This window comes from Erpetoichthys calabaricus, chromosome 2 (assembly GCF_900747795.2).
Source record: "Erpetoichthys calabaricus chromosome 2, fErpCal1.3, whole genome shotgun sequence".
NCBI classification, from domain to species: Eukaryota; Metazoa; Chordata; class Cladistia; order Polypteriformes; family Polypteridae; genus Erpetoichthys; species Erpetoichthys calabaricus.
Genome location: NC_041395.2, coordinates 160,711,634 through 160,733,850, shown reverse-complemented (window position 1 = coordinate 160,733,850; position 22,217 = coordinate 160,711,634). Strand labels below are relative to the sequence as shown.

At 38.7% G+C, this 22,217-nt stretch overlaps 1 protein-coding gene across 2 annotated transcripts in view; it reads left to right on the top strand.

The window, feature by feature from the left end:
- Window positions 1-2,374: 2,374 nt before the first annotated feature.
- pccb (propionyl-CoA carboxylase subunit beta) overlaps window positions 2,375-22,217 on the top strand; it is a 34,215-nt gene continuing 14,372 nt past the window's right edge. For both annotated transcript variants that reach the window (XM_051923040.1, XM_028794703.2), the window contains exons 1-6: window positions 2,375-2,641; window positions 9,478-9,597; window positions 14,719-14,787; window positions 14,960-15,016; window positions 15,362-15,475; window positions 17,299-17,409. In XM_051923040.1, coding sequence (XP_051779000.1) covers window positions 2,405-2,641; window positions 9,478-9,597; window positions 14,719-14,787; window positions 14,960-15,016; window positions 15,362-15,475; window positions 17,299-17,409 — 708 coding nt within the window. In that variant the 5' untranslated portion in view covers window positions 2,375-2,404. The remainder of the gene's footprint in view (window positions 2,642-9,477; window positions 9,598-14,718; window positions 14,788-14,959; window positions 15,017-15,361; window positions 15,476-17,298; window positions 17,410-22,217) is intronic.

Below are 22,217 nucleotides of genomic sequence, written 5' to 3'. Positions count from 1 at the left end.
CCGACCGTCCTCCTAAATATTGTCGCACAATTTTAAATCAGCATCTTCTGGTGACAGAAGCACACAGTCTCTTTTTTTAACATTATATTCTGTTAAAATACTTTTGGATCATATCAAAATTTTCATTTGATATAATATGAGGCTAAAGATCTGTCCTGGTATCCAGAAGGCTGCCAGTTCAAATCCCCGTCACTGCCAAATGAGATCCTACTTTGCTGGGCCTTTGAGCAAGACCCTTAACCTGTAATTGCTCCAAGGGCGCTGTACAATGGCTGACTCTGCGCTCTGACCCCAAGGGGTATACGAAAACTAACAAATTCCTAATACAAGAAATTGTATAAAGCAAAATAAAGAACTAAAAAATATATATATAAAAATCAGATAACCTAGGGTCAAATGAAGCAGGTTCATGATCAAATATTGAAGCAAGGTAACAGAGTATACAGGTGCATCTCAATAAATTAGAATATCATTGAAAAGTTAATTTATTTCAGTAATTCAATTCAAAAAGTGAAACACATATTATATAGATTCATTACACACAGAGTGATATATTTCAAGCAATTATTTCTTTTCATTTTGCTGATTATGCCCTATAGCTAATGAAAACCCAAAATTCAGTATTTCAGAAAATTACAATGTTGTCAAAAAGTTCAATATTGTTGACTCATGGTGTCACACTCCACCTAGCTAATTAACTCAAAACACCTACAAAGGTGTCCTGAGCCTTTAAATGGTCTCTCAGTCTGGTTCAGTAAGCCACACAATCACAGGGAAGACTACTGACTTGTCAGTTGTCCAGAAGACAGTCATCAACACCCTCCACAAGGAGGGTAAGCCAGAAAAGGCCATTGCTAAAGAAGCTGGCTGTTCACAGAGTGCTGTATCCAAACATATTATTGTAAAGTTGAGTGGAAGGAAAAAATGTGGCAGTAAAAGGTGCACAAGCAACAGGGATAACCGTAGCTTTGAGTGGATTGTGAAGCACAGCTCATTCAAGAATTTGGGGGAGATTCACAAGGAGTGGACATGGGCTACAACTGTCGCATTCCTTGTGTCAAGCCACTCCTGAACCAGAGACAATGTCAGAAGTGTCTTACCTGGACTAAGGAGAAAACGGACTGGACTGTTGCTCAGTGGTCCAAAGTCCTCTTTTCAGATGAAAGAAAATTTTGTATTTCATTTGGAAATCAAGATCTCAGAGTCTGGAGGAAGAGTGGAGAAGCACATAATCCAAGTTGCTTGAAGTCCAGTGTGAAGTTTCAACAGTCAGTGATGATTTGGGGAGCCATGTCATCTGCTGGTGTTTGTCCACTGTATTTTATCAAGTCCAAAGTCAGAGCCGTCGTCTACCAGGAACTTTTAGAGCACTTCATGCTTCCCTCTGCTGACAAGCTGCCAAAAGTGCCAATACCTGGTTTACTGACCATGGTATCAATCTGCTTGATTTGCCAACAAACTCACCTGACCTAAACCCCACAGAGAATCTATGGGGTATTGTCAAGAGGAAGATGAGAGACACCAGACATATCAAAGCATCCTGGGCTTTCATTGCACCTCAGCAGTGCCAGGCTGATCGCCTCTTTGATGTAGTAATTCATGCAAAAGGAGCCCCGACAAAGTATTGAGTGCGTACGTAAACATTGCTTTTCAGTAGGCCAACATATTAAAAATCATTGTTTTTTATTTGTCTTATGTAATATTCTAATTTTCTAAGATACTGAATTTTGAGTTTTCATTACCTGTAAGCTATAATCAGCAAAATGAAAAGAAATAAACGCTTGAAATATATTACTCTGTGTATAATGAATCTATATAATATATGAGTTTCACTTTTTGAACTGAACTACTGAAATAAATTAACTTTTCGATGATATTCTAATTAATTGAGATGCACCTGTATACGATATGCAGACATTCGTCTATCCATCTTCTAAACACCGGCAAATGCGGGGTCTCAGCCCTGGACAGACCACCACTTACACTTACTCACTGTGTAAATCTGCAGTCTAATTTGCACGGCCTTAGTACGTGAGAGGAAAAGCGGAGCATCCGACAAAAACCCAACACTGTCAGAACATCCACACGTCACATTCTTACGAATATTTAAAACTGTCTAAAATACATTTAAATGTGAAAAAAGACTACAGAGAGGGCGCACTCATGTATCGTCCACGCTGTTATCCCTTGCTGCCCGTCAGTATCCACAAGAATAGTATTTCCTGTCACCTTGGGTACAATCCAAGAATGGGGAGGGGGGTACAGTTTGGGCCTGAGCTGTCATCCGGGCCCTCTTGTTCAAGTTCATTACGTAGACACGCAATGCATTGGTTAATCCTAGAGTACCACGTGGTACAAAAGAGCCAATAACAGGAATGCAGAAACACGTCTTATTTATGCAGACATGGCGGCCTTGGCAACCCTACGAAATGCTAGTAGCCTTTTCGGAGGCTACAGATTCATTTACAAAAACTTGGTCGCTTCCCGCAGCCATGTGTGGGATTCAGTTCAGCCTAATTGGAACCTTCAGCAACGATGGTATGCTGTTAGTCACCTGTCAGTACAAGAAAGGATTGACAAGAAACGGGAGGCGGCGCGTCTCGGGGGCGGACAGGCAAGGATAGACGCACAGCACAAGCGGGTAAGTTTGGGCACAATGTCATGTCAGCTGTAGAGGACAGAATAGAAGCTGGCCGTTGAATAGTTAATGTTTAAAGAGTTTTACGATCTGTATCAACGATGCGCTATACAGTAATGAATCACTAATAAAACAAGGAGTCTGTCATAGCGAGGGACACTGGCATGTAACGTGACTTCAAAGTTTCTTACAGCGCAGCCGAACCTCGGGGAAGCAGATGTTCTTCCAGTATGTCGCGCAGAGCACTAGACGTACAGAGTTTTAACTGATTTCCATGAATATTTTTGTTAGAAATTTAGTTAAGATCACGAAGTTGGGTCCTTTAACCGCAAACGACCTGTCTAAATTAATTATATCATCTGACTCAATTTATTCTTTTTAAAAAGCAAAAAACGCCTTTGTTCAGGAAAACATTTGAACTTACTTAACTTTCTGACTGCTTTTTCAGTTTCTCTCTCTGTCCAGATGTTCGGAGTGATTTGTGTCTGTATCAGTAAGTTAGGTTATCTGTTTTGGGTTTTCATGTATTTTTGTATTGTGGCTTATTGTCTCATATTCTAATGCAAAGTGTACGGTTACTGTAGTTACATTCATTTAATGTTTTATTCTGATGTCAGTTTATACCCAGTGTTGTGTATTTAATCGTTTTATCCAAGTTTTTCATTTTGATTTTCTGTTAGCTACTTTAAGTAACGCTAAGACACAATACATAACTACCGTTATTGTAACTGTTTGTAATGTAACTAAATGTATGCACATCACAAGTCTGCTACAGTAAAGTCAATACATGTTCACAATTAAAAGTATTTGTATGTGGTGTACGTGACAAAATCTCAGCATACACCATATGCATTTCAATATAAAGTGAGTACAGTTAATTATATTGTGTATGAGGTGAAAGGGTGCCGAAACCATGGCCAAATTATGACCCCCACAGGCTTTGGAGCTCCAAAGACTCTTACACACCTCTCCTCAGTACTCCCAAGTGCCTGAGGTGGATACACATAAGGGCCGATCTAAGCTTCAAGCTCTGCGATCCTATAACATTCAGTCAAAGAGCAGAGGACGTGAGAGATTCCCCCGACTTGACTTTTGAGTGGCACCATTCCTTGACTGGGATTTCTCCCTTGGAGTTTTGACCAGCAAGGTACACTAAAAGTTGATCAAAGAGTTTTTTTGGAGTTCCCATGAAGCTTTAAGCACCACAATAAACTGGCTGAGTGCAACATCACATCAAAGGGAGACCAACTTCTGACAGTGCAGTTAATGAACATCAATTAAACTTTTTTTAAAGGCTTGTACCTCTTTGTGGCAAACAAAGTGCTATGTCTCTGAGCGTTTTGGGGTTGAATATTTGCATCCAATAAATAAAATAAAAGGCCGGAACAGGGATCCTTCGTCCGGGTTTGGTGGTGTTTTTTGCGTTTATTTGTTGTTTAGTTATTGTTCAAATGTGGTTCGCCTCAAGCTCCACTCAAATGGGGAGGAAAAAAGATCAACCCCTTCCTCTCAGCGAATTGGTATACTTCTCGGTATATTAGTATATTTCTCGGAGTTCCCCCACACAGACATCTTTCATTGATCATTTGCTAAATTATTGAAGTTTGCTTTCACTTGATGTGTACGGATATCCTGGGGGGTGAGGGAGCGCTAATGAGCTTGCCCCTGCAGGTTGCTGCTAAAGCTGCTAAAAGCAACAATATCCAGTCTCTGCTGACTATTTGTAAGGTCCAGGGGCAGATCTATGATGAAACTAATGAAGCTGAAGCTTCAGGGCCCCAAATCTCGGAGGGACCCCAGAAGTGACATTAGTACATATTGCTTATGAGAAGGGGTTTTAAAACCCCTACATGCAGTTGTTAAATTAAAAAAAAAAAAATTGTGGTTATCTGTCCTGAAACAACCTCACTGAAGAAGATAATGGTGGTTACCCAGAAGTTTTTGCTGGTTGTGAAGGGAACCCCATAATGATTCAAGCTTCAGGGCCCCAAAAAATATAGGGCTGCCACAAAATCTATCTGTTCACCAACCCAGTTGTTAATCACTAAGTGCTTCTTAAATGGGCTTCCTCTAAATGCTTACAACACTAATGTTTATATTGGGAATTATATTACTGTAAGATCAATTAAAAATGTACGTCCACAACTCGTAAGCTTAACCACCATTGTCTCAAAAATGACGAGTTAGACACATGCTCTCATCTTTATCCACCCATACCGACCAACCACAATTCATATTTTTCTTTGCTAGCTTTTTATTTAATTTTGATGGGCTACATTTCTTAAGTGTGGTAAGTGCCTGTATTGTCTGTGAAAACTTTTTCCTGTTATTAGATATTTTTTCTCTCCCATATGTCGGGACCCCAGCATGTGCACGGTGCATGGTAGGTTAGGTGATGACTGAAGTGTGCCTGTTTCAGTATATATGACTGTATATAGTACATGTAAGGCTAAGAATGAATAAAGTCCTAATCATAGCTGCAGCATGTTAACTGTCTCCATAAGGCGTCTGTCATAATTTTGGCAGCATGCTGGTAAACTAAAATTCTGAATAGCAGTATGGTGCATACAACCTGTAATTACATTTTTGGTGAGGGACTGGTCCTCTGTGAACTTATGCTTCTTCTTGAATATTGAAGATGAGTTGCATACCTAGATTGTGTATAATTTATTCCGATTATGTTTACACCTGGAATTAAAAAGCATTGCTAGCGTCTGCACCATGATCGAATAAAGAATGCTCTACACTCATTTAGTGCTCTTGCTGTATACAGTGGGACAAAAAAGTATTTAATCAGCCACCAATTGTGCAAGTTCTCCCACTTAAAAAGATGAGAGGCCTGTAATTTTCATCATAGGTATACCTCAACTATGAGAGACAAAATGAGAAAAAAAAATCCAGAAAATCACATTGTCTGATTTTTTTGAAGAATTTATTTGCAAATTATGGTGTAAAAAAAGTATTTGGTCAATAACAAAAGTTCATCTCAATACTTCGTTATATACCTTTTGTTGGCAATGACAGAGGTCAAACGTTTTCTGTAAGTCTTCACAAGGTTTTCACACACTGTTGCTGGTATTTTGGCCCATTCCTCCATGCAGATCTCCCCTAGAGCAGTGATGTTTTGGGGCTGTCGCTGGACAACACAGACTTTCAACTCCCTCCAAAGATTTTCTATGGGGTTGAGATCTGGAGACTGGCTAGGCCACTCCAGGACCTTGAAATGCTTCTTACGAAGCCACTCCTTCGTTACCCGGGCGGTGTGTTTGGGATCATTGTCATGCTGAAAGACCCAGCCATGTTTCATCTTCAATGCCCTTGATGATGGAAGGAGGTTTTCACTCAAAATCTGACGATACATGGCCCCATTCATTCTTTCCTTTACACGGATCAGTTGTCCTGGTCCCAAAGTATGATGTTTCCACCCCCATGCTTTACAGTAGGTATGGTGTTCTTTGGATGGAACTCGGCATTCTTTCTCCTCCAAACACGACGAGTAGAGTTTTTTTCATCTGACCATATGACATTCTCCCAGTCCTCTTCTGGATCATCCAAATGCTCTCTAGCAAACTTCAGACGGGCCTGCACATGTACTGGCTTCAGCAGGGGGACACGTCTGGCACTGCAGGATTTGAGTCCCTGGCGGCATAGTGTGTTACTGATGGTAGCCTTTGTTACTTTGGTCCCAGCTCTCTGCAGGTCATTCACTAGGTCCCCCCGTGTGGTTCTAGGATTTTTGCTCACCGTTCTTGTGATCATTTTGACCCCACGGGGTGAGATCTTGCGTGGAGCCCCAGATCGAGGGAGATTAGCAGTGGTCTTGTATGTCTTCCATTTTCTAATAATTGCTCCCACAGTTGATTTCTTCACACCAAGCTGCTTACCTATTGCAGATTCAGTCTTCCCAGCCTGGTGCAGGTCTACAATTTTGTGTCTTTTATATTGATAACGAGTTCAAACAGGTGCCATTAATACAGGTAACGAGTGGAGGACAGAGGAGCCTCTTACAGAAGAAGTTACAGGTCTGTGAGAGCCAGAAATCTTGCTTGTTTGTAGGTGACTAAATAATTATTTTCCACCATAATTTGCAAATAAATTCTTTAAAAATCAGACAATGTGATTTTCTGGATTTTATTTTCTCATTTTGTCTCTCATAGTTGAGGTATACCTATGACGAAAATTACAGGCCTCTCTCATTTTTTTAAGTGGGAGAACTTGCACAATTGGTGGCTGACTAAATACTTTTTTGCCCCACTGTAAGATTTAGGGGGCTTGGTAGTCTAGCACATTTATCAGCAAGGCAAAGCTAGTAACTTTTGTAAAAAATCTGTTTTTTTGTTTTTGTTTTTATTATACGTTTGTGTTCTCAGTTGTTTATTACCTCACTTGTTCATTACCTATAATAACCGATACAGCAGTGTTTCGGTTACCCCTCAGTGTTTATTTATTTATTTAAGGAAAATTGTGAATTAAAGTAGACGAGTTTTTTTTCGTCTGAATTTGCAACTTTTACTGCAAATCAATGTTGAAACGGTCTTCCTCTCAGTATATGCACTCAACAATTGATACTATCTTTTTGGAAATAAAAACAGAAATTGAGCAAGACACTAATATCTGTGGTTCACAAAGTGAGGTAACGGTTTCATTCCAAAACCACAAGTCGGCCTGGATGCATGTGGTTTGAATGTACAGTTATAAAGTATTTGCTGCCACCTAGTGGAACTCTTTATTGTGACAAGCCATATGTTCATAGGTACTTCATTGCAATTTCAGGTTTTTTTTTCTGTTCTTCCTTCCCTTCTGCATTTGTCTGTCTCCGATACATGATATATTTTCACACTTTATAATTAAAGTGAATGGCAGGATCAAAAGTACAGGATTTGAGATGAATTTGTCTGTCTACTCTCCCATCTGTGTCCATTTCTACTTCTCTTTGAAATTCACATAGTATTTATGTGTTTTGCTTTTCTGGCTGATGGATTTTTTTTGAGCAGAAGCTGTCCGTTCATCTTGTAGTTTATTTGACAGATGCCTTTCCCCTTGGCGACTCATTATTAGTAAATATTATAAACTTGTTTACAGTTCTATACCTTTCAAACACAGAAGGATACACACTTGCGTGCAGAGGGTCTTAAAGCGAGTTAGATGAAGGGACTGAACTGACATCCTTGCGGTTTAGACATAAGAACTGTAGCCACTGACCTAGTAATAGTTACCAAATCCTCACCACTGGGTCATAGCTTGTTTGAATTCATTTGATGACTCTAACTGATGTGGTCCTATATTGGTCCAGTGCTGCATTTGTCTAAGATGATTGGGCAGAAGTGAAAGTTGTGAGGATACACTGATTTGAGTGAATTGACTGAATATCATTACTTAGTGAATTCTTCAGTTATTTGTTGGAAATTAGTTCACGCTTTTGTTTGCAGTCGACTAGATTACTGTAACGCACTCCTCTCAGGACTACCCAAAAAAGACATCAGTCGTTTGCAACTAGTGCAGAATGCAGCTGCTAGAATCCTAACCAGGAAAAGAAAATCTGAGCACATCTCTCCAGTTTTGATGTCACTACACTGGTTACCTGTGTCATTCAGGATTGACCTTAAAATACTGCTTATGGTTTATAAAGCCGTAAATAATCTTGCTCCATCTTATATATCGGAATGTCTGACATCTTATATTCCAAATCGTAACCTTAGATCTTCAAACGAGTGTCTGCTTAGAATTCCAAGAGCAAAACTTAAAAGAAGTGGTGAGGCGGCCTTCTGCTGTTATGCACCTAAAATCTGGAATAGCTTGCCAATAGGAATTCGCCAGGCTGATATGATGGAGCACTTTAAAAAAAAAAAAAAAACTGCTAAAAACACATTACTTTAACATGGCCTTCTCATAACTTCATTTTAATTTAATCCTGATGCTCTGCATATTCGGTTAATTATCATTACTATTCATGGTGGCTCCAAAATCCGTACTAACCCCTACTTTCTCTTCTGTTCTTTTTCTGGTTTTCTGTGGTGGTGACCTGTGCCACCACTGCCTAATTAAAGCACCGTGATGTCCCTACATTGATGGATTAAAGGCCAGAAGTCCATGTGACCATCATCAAGTCCTTCCATGAAAACCCAGAATACAGTGAGGACTGATCATTTATGTTAGGTAGAATGCCTAGAGGGGGCTGGGCAGTCTCATGGCCTGGAACTCCTGCACTTTTTATTTTTTTTTCTCCAGCCGTCTGGTGTTTTTTCTGTCCTCCCTGGCCAACGGACCTTACTTTTATTCTATGTTAATTAGTGTTGTCTTATTTTAATTCTTACTTTGTCTTTTTTCTTTTTCTTCATCATGTAAAGCACTTTGAGCTACATAATTTGTATGAAAATGTGCTATATAAATAAATGTTCTTGTTGAAAGTGAGAACTTATAAGAGAAATAGTCGCTAAGAATATTGCAACAGAAACCCCTTTCTTACATCAATAAATTTGAGTAAAATATAAAACAAACTCAAGGCAAGAAATGGCCCCGCAGACAGTGCCAGTCTATCGGGGAGTCTACTCATGCACTCTCCTAGTTCGGGACATACTGTGGGAGCAAAACCAACATGAACCTGATAGAATGTGTCAACTCCACATTGAAATTACAGTAACAGATCTTTTTTTTTATATAATATTTTCTGAAGACATAGGTGACTTTTGGAATTCTTCCCAATGTAATTATCCTTTTCTGCATAAGTTAGTGAGTGTACTGAGTATGGAAATTTACACACTATTGCTGAGGAAAAGTTTTATGACCTTATCTATTCAAAGTTGCACATTCTCCAACTCATTTTATTTCATCCCATTTAGGGAAAGCTGACTGCAAGAGAACGTGTTGAACTTCTCCTTGATCCTGACACTTTTGTGGAATATGACATGTTTGTGGAGCACCGGTGTTCAGACTTTGGCATGGATTCAGCTCAGAACAAGGTATTGGCCTAATTATTGATTGATTCCAAGGTTTTTGTTGCCCATTTGAATGTTTTGCTTATTTAAGTAGTTGTAGTAGTACAAGAGTCCTCAGGTTTGGTCTGGGTGGGCCATAGAGGTTGTAGGTTTTTGTTCCAACCCAGTTAATTTAAAGACAGTTATTGCTGTCAAAGTGAAAAAATAAAAAAAAAATAATCAGTATGCTTGTGCTTCATTTTAATTCATTCACCTATCAAGATTCCAAACACTATAAAGTATTAAAGTCAGAAAATATATTTAAGAAGTCCTGTTTTTTGCAGCCTGAGGCATGCTTATGATAACAAAAGTAAACTAGAAGTAAAAAATTTTATCACAAATTCACATTCAATGGTGGGTAGAGTTTTTCATTTTCCTGAGAAACGAACCCAACAGACCGTAGTCTCACTGTAGCTTCAGGCTGCGTATTCTCTTACTTTTATCTCCTGTTTTGTTTCATAAACAGTTCTGTCATGGCTCGTAAAAAATGCTGCACTGCAAAAAGTATGCTGAGTGAATAATATAGTGGTAGGGCTGTCAATATTCCATGAAATTATTAGATCTCAGTACACATCTGTGATCAAACCATTGACTGTACACAATTTAAAATTTGTGCCTATGCTATTGCATATAATGAATTGCACAGACACAGTGGTTGGATTGCAAACTACCCTATCAATTATAATTTTAATGATTATACAGATTGAATATCTTTAATCTGAAACACCTGGGACCAGAAGTATTTCAGATATTTTTGGATTTTGGAATATTTGCATGTACATTATGAAATATCATGGACACCCTTGGTCAAGTATTGAAATGCAGCCAAACCAGCTAAATATCACTGAACTGTAGTTGCTATTTTGCCTTCGTTGTGGGTAAAGGAAATGAAGACATGAGCCAAGAGAATGAACTATGTACAGTCTTCCCCAGTGCTTTGGCTATGAGGAACACCTTCACTGGGCTGTGTTGACTGCTGTTACTTTCAACAGAAGGGTCGTCGTACACAGTAAACTAAAACAGTCTCAATCTGCTCTAACTCATGACATTCACCAGGCCACACTACGATGTGCTTTTCCTTAAGCACACTCCTCCTCCTTTCTCATCCTTCTCCGAGTGAATCTGGTATCTTGGCACTCATTGGGTCAATCCAGCTGCATACACCCTGCCAATCGCTCCTGCTGATGGTCCTCATTACTATAAGCACCTTGTGCCGTCACATTTTTTAACACGTCTTGATGCTGCGCCACAGCATACATGGCAGTAATGGGAGGTTCACTACTTAATAAAGTTTGATAAACACGTTAAACTTCAGAAGTTAAGAATATGATATATAGAGTATGTTTTAGTTCCCTTTTAAAAGGGCCAGTGCTATGCATTTGCACTGAAATTTTTTTTTTTTTTTGGTCCATTTGTTTTGGCCGCTTGACGTCACTTCTCTGACAACTGGCCGATAGGTTAGGAATATCTTGGCCAACTTCATCATTCCCACTACAGTTAATTTTCATGTGGTGTGGGTGTACATTCATACATTTTTTGCCAACCTAAAAATTCTATTTGCAGCAGTGTCTGGTTTTCCTGATGTCATTGGGACATTTTATTGAATTTTAATTACAGTTAGGGCACCAAGTAAGAATGCCGCTGCTTTTGTTAACCGTTAAAACGGTGACATTCTATTAATCCTAAAAATGCAGAGGAGAGGCCCTACAATTCATGTTCCCTCTAAGCTGTGTGGCTGTACAGTAATTTTAATGGTGCCTTGCATCACTTTAGAACTGCTCTGTGGCTGTCATGTCCCTTCATGAGGGGTCTCCAATCCCCCAAACCCCTCCATCTTTGATTGCGTGTTCTTTCCTTGCGTTGGTTGCTTGCTTTACGAGATACCCTAACCTCTGGGTAATCAATTGTGTGTCTAAGCTTCACAGGGAATACATTTATGAGGTGATTGTTTTTTATAAAGATAAATTGTGCAGAAATGTGAACACACCAGGTTTTATAAATCAGATTTTTGATGTACACATTCACATTCTAATCCAGAGAAAATCTTATAAAAGAGGCATCTAGCATGGAAATTTCCACTTGTGATGTCATGTCCATGCTCAGAATTTTGGATTAGGGATACTCGATCTATAATATGTTTTAAACTTTCCTGCCATTTTGCAAATATTTTAAGCCCCATAGATTAATTTTAACTGTGTGGGCTGCCAGAAGTTGTCATCAAAGCAGTGGATGATAACTGTTGTCGCCATTATTTAGAGCAGGGGTGTCCAACTCCAGTCCTGGTGGGGCGCAGTGACTGCAGGTTTTCATCCTAACCGTTTTCCATGACCGAGACCTTCAACTTTCTTTATTTTCAAGTTAGCTGGCCATGTGGCAGCTTGTTTTGTAGTTCTATTGCTTGGCTGCTCTTTAAGGAAAAAGAAACAACTAAGGGGTCTAAGTCACGTCAATTAAAACTAAGGCAAAACAAGTTAATCGGCAGCAAAAATGGCTCACTAATTAATTAAGAAGATGGTTAGAATGAAAACCTGCGGCCCACCAGGACCGGAGTTGGACACCCCTGATTTAGAGCTTCACGCTGTATTACCATACCATGGAGTTCCCTGAATTGCTTAACATTACCTATATTTGACCAAGATGATGTAGTCCTATTACTGGAGCAGTATTTTAAATTAACCACTTTATTGTAACAATAAATTGCTTATTTTAACTATAGCAGTAGGAGAGCAAATCAGTGCCACTTTTATGATGAAACCAACATAAATGAATTCAGCATTAAGAGGTATTTTAAATGCCATAAGAACCTAGTATTTAGCTAAATTAATGAGGAGGTTAATATTTATGTTTGCAAGTCCCCATTCATGCATGTAGTATTCACAAATTTACCAGGTATGAATAAAAACAAGTCGAGACGTTTGGAAAGTTAATCTAATTCTGTAGTAGAATGTAAGTGTGAAAGGGGAAACGTGCCCGTATTGCTGGAGAATTTAACCTAGGACTTTATATCTCACTAACTGGCATGATTTATTATTAATAAATCTGCATTTTATAATCTCTTATATATATATATATATATATTTCTCTTCTGGTTCGTCCTGCTTCCACTTCAAAACCGGTCCCGCCCACATACAGCCGACATGGCATTTCTCAATTCCTAATCGTCGTCTTCCATGTCATGCACTATATACTGGCCTGCTGAGCGTAATACATCCAACAAGTACTCGAGGTGCTGCCACAACGGTAAAGTAGTTTTACCACCTTTGCCGGAGCCACCTATGTCTTTACAACAGCTTCTTACACAGCAAACATCAGAAGCTAAAAATTATCGTGAACACATTCGAGAATACAACTCTTCTCTATTGTTTGCTTACATGGGTGCACAGATAACTCAACCTCCTGGCCACGGACCATACTGTTTTAAAATACATGAGCAAATTTATCACCAAATCTCTCCACTGTATGCTAACACTTCTACCTCTCCAGGATATGGACAGCTGTATGTTTTTGACAGCACAAGCTACTGAAGTGCACTTACAAAATAAAGCAAACTCTGCATGCAGCGAAAATGTACTTCTCCAGCTAGATTCCATGTTCAGAACCATCAACCCCTTCGCTAAATCAGACAAACACATGCATGAAATCGCTCAGTCCAATCCAACAGCATCTGTACGAATGGTTTTCAAAGAAAACCCTGGGCAGGATTTACGACGATAAAGGGACATTTGCATCTATCCCATAGGCAACTCCTGTAAACAGATTTCTACGCTCAATATGTATTGCGATCCTATGGTTTACCCACTTTTATTCCCTTACGGAGACATTGGCTGGCACAAAGATTTACAACATGTTCCCAATAAAAGATCCGCCAAGCGAATAAGGCTAACTCAATACCACTTTTACTTGCACAGATTAGCAATGCGGAATACATTTAGTATTTTGCACTCCAGCGGCAAACTATTCCAACAGTACGTCGTAGATGCGTACGTTAACACAGAAGGCGCGCGTCTCAACTATCTCAGATTACATCAACAAGATCTGCACGTGGAACAATACAATGTTTGAATAGACGCACTGCAAGCAAACGCTGAAAATAACGTACGTGTAGGCAAAATGACTATCCACATTTCCAGGAAGTCCAAGATACATGCAACAAAACTATCAGGATGCCATGGCCATAGTATGTAAATTCGGAAAGCCTGATTTATTTATCACTTTCACATGTAATCCTACTTGGCCGGAAATTCTACATGCACACTGCGTCTTTCAAGAAGTATTTATTTCTACTTGATTTCTGAATTCCTTTCTCACTGTTTTCCGTTCCTATTGTTGGCTAGTATAGAAATTACATCTCATTTGGATTTTCATTTCTGTTATTGCCATTTTATGTCAATCAAACACACTGTGGCCACTCTGACCTGCTCCATGCTGCAGCAGCATAAAAGGAGCTGTGCTGAAAAGCACCACAGTTCAGACTGGAAAAGTAAGAGCAGATGCACAGTGTGGTTAGTGAAAAGTGCACTCACTCACTTGCATAGAGGTGGCGATTCCTCTAAGGAAGCTCATGACTTTACCGGGCATCTGCTGAGACTGACATAGTCGGCACCCCTCTCATACAACAGCTAATACAATAAATGGTCCTTCAAATAGTTCTCAACTGTTGCTGGCAACTGTGCCTCAACCCGTTCTCCACCACATCTCTGCTTGTTGCAATGCTGTGTTTCATATTTGTACCTGATGTTCAGAGATAATTCTGCCTCTGGGGGGCAAAAATTTCCTTTGGACTGCCATGCTTGTATTGCTTTTTCCATGGCAGTTATTGCAAGAAAACTCTGTTTACATGTTGGCATGTTTTCTTTTAATCTAACCTATAACAGCATGTCAAATATCTCTTCACTTGCAAAGTAACAATTTAATTTGTTTAAAGAAATTCATTTAGCATAACAAAGATGTAAACACCTGGATTATTTTTAGTGATGAAATAAGAGAACTTTGCTTCCAAGGAGACATTTGACTGGCATCTGCTGCTTGAAACAATTGTTTCATGATCTTAATTATATGGGTTTTTAATAAAAATGTGTAAGTTAATTTGTGTATTCTGTCCTGTAGTATCCTGGAGACAGCGTGGTGACTGGTCAAGGCCGAATCAACGGTAGACTTGTTTATGTGTTTAGTCAGGTAAAATTCCTGTTTTGCTCCCTTTTTTTTAAATTTTTTTTTTATTTTCAGTGAATGTTTGATTATGATGTTACTTTCTTGTGAGTTATACTATCCCAAATCCACTAATAAATTGCATGCTGAATCTCTGTGCATGATCAATTTATATTCATGCTTTCCTCTTGTTTTGAAGGATTTCACAGTTTTTGGTGGAAGTTTGTCTGGTGCCCATGCACAGAAGATCTGCAAGGTAATGTTTTATGAACAAGAAAGATAACTTGCCTTGCAACTCTGCCTATGACGTTATTTTAACTTGATAGTAATACAAATATATCTGTAAGGAAATATTCTGTTGCATTGGTTTTCTAGAATTTAAAATGCGAAACTAAACAAGAATAATGAATGCACCTATTGTGCATTCTGCTGTGGAGGCCCCAAAAGAAATGGAGACCATGTCATTGTTACACATGAATTGTCCAACGTAACCTATGGGTCACTTGCTTGCATTGACTGAACGACATTTTTGTTCCCCTACGCCTTACATTTTATGATATGCTGGGTGGTGGCTCCACTAAATCTGTTTCCTCTCCTGCAGATCATGGACCAAGCAGTGTTAGTAGGTGCCCCGGTCATTGGGCTTAATGATTCAGGTGGGGCTCGTATCCAGGAAGGAGTGGAGTCTCTTGCTGGCTATGCTGATATTTTCCTGGTAACTCATTTTTATTTGTTAATTTACTATTAGTTTATTTATGCATTTTACTTTTTCTGATTTTTGTAGAGCAATTTTTGGTAAATTTTATTTCATACATTTGATTTTTGTTGCCTGATTATTCATTTTGAAAGCTTTTTCATAAATGATGGTTGGTAACTTTTGACATTTTCACGTTCAGTAAATGTGGAGATTTTCATTTTCTGTTATTTTAACATACAACCACAATTCCAAAAAATGTTCAACATCGTGTAAAATTTAAATAAAAACAGAATACAATGATTTACAAATCTCATAAAGCTGAATTTTATTCACATTAGAATGTAGAAAACATGAAATGTTTAAAATGAGAAGATGTACAATTTTAAGAAAATAATAAGGTATTTTTGAATTTGATGGCAGCAACATGTCTCAAAGGTTGGGGACAGGGCTGTGTTTACCATTGTGTAGCATCCCCTCTTCTTTTATCAACAGTCCATAAACATCTGGGAACTGAGGAGACCAGTTGCTGGACTTTTGGGAGAGGAATGTTTTCCCATTCTTATCTGATAGGATTCTAGATGCTCAACAGTCCTAGGTCGTCTTTATCATTATTTTTTGTTTCATGATGTGCCAAATGCTTTCGGTTGGTGATAGCTGTGGACAGCAGGCAGGCCAGTTTAGCCCTAGGACTCTTCTACTATGAAGACAGGCTGTTGTAACAGATACAGTATATGGTTTAGCATTGTCTTGCTAACATATGCAAGGGCATCCAGACATTGCCAGGATGGGAGCATATGTTGCTTTAAAACCTGTATATACCTTTCAGCATTGATGGTGCCTTTCCAGATGTGCAAGCTGTCAATTCCATAGGCAGTATCGCACCCCCATACCATCAGAGATGCAGGCTTTTGAACGGAGTGCTAACAAGCCAGGTGGTTCCGCTCTTCTTTACTCTGTATAAGTATGTCCATGTTTTCCAAAAAGAATTTCAAATTTCGATTCCGACCCATTTTTAAATGAGCTTTAGCCCAGAAAAGACACTGGTGTTTCTGGATCATGTACACATGTGACTTCTTCTTTACATGATAGAGCTTTAACCTGCATTTGTGAAAGGCACTGTGAATTGTGTTCATAGACAATGATTTCTGGCAGTGTTCCTGAGCCCATGCAGTGATTTCCATTTCAGAATCATGCCTGTTTTTAATGCAGTGCTACCTAATGGCCAGAAGATCACGGGCGTCCAATATTGATTTTCAGGCTTGTCCCTTGCTCAGAGATTTCTCTAGATTTTTGGGATCTTTTCATGATATTATGTACTGTAGATGATGAGTTGTTTAAGTCTTCGCAATTATACATTGAGGTACATTACTCTGAAATTGTTCCACAATTTGCAAATGCATTTTTTTTTTAACAGTTTGGTAAATCTCTGCCCATCTTTACTTCTGAGAGACTCTGCCTTTCTAAGATTATTATACCCAAACATGTTCCTGACCAGTTGTCAATTGACATAATTAGTCCTCCAGGTGTTTCTTTTTAGTACCACTTTCCAGCCTTTTGTTGCCCCGTCCCAACTTTTTTTAGACGCGTTACTGCCATTAAAAATGACCTTATTCTTTTCTTAAAATGGCACATTTTCTCAGTTTAAACATTTGATATGTGTTCTATTGTGAATAAAATATGGGTTTATGAGATTTGCAAATCATTGCAGCATGTTTTTATTTACATTTTACACAAGGTCCCAGCTTTTTTGGAATTGGGGTTGTAAAAGTAGTATGTAGCTGTTACTCTGATTCTTACGACTTCTAATTTTGCACTTTATTTTTTTTTTCTTTCCCCTTCAGAGAAATGTTTTGGTCTCGGGCGTGGTACCTCAGATCTCGCTTATCATGGGGCCTTGTGCTGGTGGCGCTGTTTATTCTCCAGCCTTGACCGATTTCACATTCATGGTGAAAGTAAGCAGTGGTCTTTGGTGTCCCTATAAAAATAAATATTAAGAATAATATTACAACTGAATGGTAGTTCCCAGTTTTAGCCTTTAGTGAAGCTTAAGAGTTGACTCCTTAACAAAATGCTGACTTTATCATTTCTGGTACAAGTTCTTCTCTTCAAACTGCTGTCCAAAACACAATAAGGTAAAAGTGAAGTTTCAATTTTGTCACTCCAGTTGCTCAAAATGGAGAGAGTGAGTGTACAGGAGAGAGTTCAAACTTAAAGGCATACTGCACCTAATTCTGATTCTATTTTATTTATTTTTAGTCTGTTGCTTACCCTGTGTTGTTTGTAATGTTAAACCATAACAAAATATTCTCTTGCTTTCATGAAGATAAGTTACTCATAAAAAAAGAGTCTCAGTGGGAAGTAGTGGGGGTCCACAACCGAGCAGCAGCCAACAATATTAAAACCTCCTTGAAAAACATGTTATTTGTGTTGCATAATCCACATCATTTATGCAGTTGTTTGTGCACAACATTTTTTTTTCTAAAATGTTGCGTTGGAATAAATTTGATCTTTAGAACTACAGACAGGGCTCTAAATTAGGAGTCCTCAATTACCATTCTGGAAAGCTGCACGTTTTTGTTCCAACAAGATCAGTTCTTAGTCATAAAGCACAATAAAATGAATCGAGAGCAGACCAGCATAGCAACTGTAATCGAGGAAACAGATCATCCGAGGCTCCTAGATCGCCAAGGTACAAAGAAATGTTCATAGGTCTCGTACCGTGATCCACAGATTCAATTGTTCCCAGTCAAGGAAAAGTCCGTAAAAATGAATCCAAATCCTTACAATTCGAGTCGGCTGCATCCACGAACTATACGTACAATAAAGAAAATAAAACAAGCGTAAAAATTGCAGGATTAAGGCTATGCACGAGTGTAAATTGGAGCGTACAAGCTGTTGATTGGTGATTCCTTTGTCATTTACACCTCATCATTAACTGAAGGTTGGCTAAGAAAATGGTTAACCGTTACAACAGTTAAAAACAGTTAAAACCTTAATCCAGCTGTTTAAAACTAAAATAGACAATTAAGGGTTGGGAATCGTAAGGTGCAAGGTAACTAAAACTAAGCCCAAAAAACAACTATTTAGTATTAAACAAAATGATTCTAAAGCTTTCCCATAACCCCCACATTAAGTATGTTTTGTTAGGTGCCATCTACAAATGCAGAAAATGGTAGGATCTTGTTTACTCTATGTAGATGCAAACATCTTTTAATTATTGTACAGTAATCCCTCCTCCATCGCGGGGGTTGCGTTCCAGAGCCACCCGCGAAATAAGAAAATCCACGAAGTAGAAACCATATGTTTTATATGGTTATTTTTATATTGTCATGCTTGGGTCACAGATTTGCGCAGAAACACAGGAGGTTGTAGAGAGACAGGAACGTTATTCAAACACTGCAAACAAACATTTGTCTCTTTTTCAAAAGTTTAAACTGTGCTCCATGACAAGACAGAGATGACAGTTCCGTCTCACAATTAAAAGAATGCAAACATATCTTCCTCTTCAAAGGAGTGCGAGTCAGGAGCAGAGAATGTCACATAGATAGAGAAAACAATCTCTAGCAAACAAATCAATAGGGCTGTTTGGCTTTTAAGTATGTGAAGCACTGCGGCACAAAGCTGTTGAAGGCGGCAGCTCACACCCCCTCCGTCAGGAGCAGACAAAGATAGAGAGACAGATAAAAACAAAGAGTGAAAAATCAATACGTGCCCTTCGAGCTTTTAAGTATGCGAAGCACCGTGCAGCATGTCGCTTCACGAAGCAGCTGCACACAGAAGGTAGCAACGTGAAGATAATCTTTCAGCATTTTTAGACGAGCGTCTGTATCGTCTAGGTTTGCGAACAGCCCCCCTGCTCAATCCCCCTACGTCAGGATCAGAGAAACTCAGCGCAAGAGAGGGAGAAAAGTAAGTTGGGTAGCTTCTCAGCCATCTGCCAATAGCGTCCCTTGTATGAAATCAACTGGGCAAACCAACTGAGGAAGCATGTACAAGAAATTAAAAGATCCATTGTCCGCAGAAATCCACGAACCAGCAAAAAATCTGCGATATATATTTAAATATGCTTACATATAAAATCCGCGATGGAGTGAAGCCGCGAAAGGCGAAGCGCGATATAGCGAGGGATTACTGTATTGAGCGTCAATAAAACTCAAAGCGATTCTCCAACCACCTCTAAAGATCTCCATACATCCTTTCTGCAGGTGATGTTAATTTTTGTACCTTAGATATTATATATGGCAGAAAACAAACAGCAATTGCATTCATGAGATGGTAGTGTTGGAGAAAAATCTTTATCCTTGGTTTGCTTCAGCACTTGTGCCTAAAAAGGTTTTCTTAGACTCCAGCAATATATAAGCACAAGAAATGTATTTAACAAAGATGCCTTTGGAGCACATCATACAGCCAGTTAGTTATCATGGTTGTGCTGCTTTGTTATACACATCCTTTATAGTGAATATACAAAAGCATATTTAGCATATAGCTGATAACATGTTAATGGAATGTAAGTAGGTCCATTAATTGGTCATTAGATCCTCCTGTATTAGGTTACTTAGAGATACATGATGCCTTCCTTTCAAGGTCCAAGGTGACTTTGGGGTCTATATACTAGAATGATTTCATCCTATTCAGAGCAGTTAGACAAAAGGCAATATAACTGAAAAGCTTCAGACTAAAATTAATACTTTATATGTTTTCAGATACAGTTGTTTTTTTAAAAAAAAAAAAAAAAAAAAAACTACATGGTTGCATTAGGTTTGTTTCTGGGTGATGGTGGTATCTAGGTTGTTCTCTTCGGCCTCCCAAAAAAAACATTGGATGAATACAGGATGCTTCTTGTCCCCAAAGCCCCTGTTCTCATGATTGTGCATGTATTTTATTTTGTTTTGGGACACAAGGTCATTGATAACATATCATAATTTACTGTATACAGAATTATTCCCAAATGTTCTAAAAGAAATTAACAGGCCCATTGTTTGAGCCATACCATAACATTGATCTCAGTTAGAGCTGGGCGATTAAAACAATAAAGATAATTACCATGAAATGTCTTATTTCTATCGAGGAAAAGTTATGTCAGTATGTCAGCAGAACTCATTCCATCCATGTTTTGACAGACAACCTGAAAAGCCAACAATGAGAGTAGCACTGCGCAGAACCAATCATGTGGCCGGAATAGAGTTACAGCCATGTCTGGTTAGGTTGGCACACACAGCACTGATCATAGGAGCAGCAGCTGGCAGTAGCACACGTCCTACAGCAGCCACGAGGTATGCTAGGGACCGATTTAATTAATTTTTATTTATTTTTTTTAAATCTGTGCCCACTCACTCCCACAGTGTACCTGCCTGCTCTCGCATACACCTCCCGCCCGCCCGCAGAAACAAATTGCTTCCTTTATGGAAATAAATCATGTATGGTTGATAAACCTATTTAACATGACCTTGTAGAAGGAGGTGGCTGAAGGTTTACCCTCTTTCACCCAGTTGTCCTTTTCACTTTTTTTTTTTTTCGATTCTGCTTTAGTAGTATTTTAATGGGACTTTAATAATTTCTGAGCACAAGGACGCACATTTTTTTTTTTTTTTTTCCCCCCACAGAAAGGATAAAAAAATTAGCAGCATCGAACCTTACTTTTACTCTGTGTTAGTGTTCCCTAATTTTAATTATTTATTTTGTCTTTTTTTCTCTTTGTTCATCTCACTTTGAGTTACATTGTTTTGTATGAAAATGTGCTATATAAATAAATAAATGTTGTTTTTGTTGTCTTATTAAAGTTTTGCAACCAATTACTATTCTGTATTGAAATAAAATACGATCTCTCTTAATAATTGCTATTCATTCCACAAAAATGTGGAACCAGCACAGACCGTAGTTGCACATATTAAGTGTAAGCTTAAAACATAAGCTTTTCTAGTCAGCATATTACTGGTAGCTTAATAAACACTCCCCACTTTCTCACAGTACTTCTTGCTCATCAATACAAGCACACTGAACATACAAGCATCTCCTTGTCCACTTGCAAGCACCGAGATGAAAGAGGGCATTACTAACAGCTGACCAGTGAACTTCCCTGCCCACTTTGATTTATTACAGTTGCATTAAATCACAATTATTACAGATCTCTTCTTGTTATAGAAACATAAGCTTTATGCTGAGAAATGTTGGTACTTTGTAGAGCATGTGGATAAGAGTTAGTTCTGTTCTTTTAGTAGTATCTGCTTCTAAATCAGTCATCTCATCTTTGAACGGTTTCAGAAAAGAGACCACAGTTGTATCTTTTTCTTGATGTGGCCAATTGTCAAATTGCTACAACACTGAATTCAGCACAGACCTCATAAGCTTACATTGTTGCCCAGCATGTTTAAAATACCTGACTAACTTTCTTACACTAGCCAGAAGCTGTGCAACTTCGGGTGCCTTCTCCATCACTGGTGGTGTAAAAGCAGTTTAATCTGGTGTACTGTAGCTGTGCAAAGCAGCGATCGTGCTTACTCCTTGGTAGGACAGTCAATTCTGAAAACATTTACATTTTTTAGACAGTAAAGTGCAATTTCCCCCCCTCCCCCACCTGTTTTAATCGTGTTTGCTTCAAATGGGGTTGCAAAAAGCACCCTTGACACAAGATCGTAACACTCATTAATGTAATGGATAGTAGCAGTTAAAGAGGTTTTCTTAAAGTTTTTGGTCCAAATATCAGTTGTAACAGCACACCCATAATCATTAACGGTCTCTAGCATGTCCTTTCTCAGTTTTT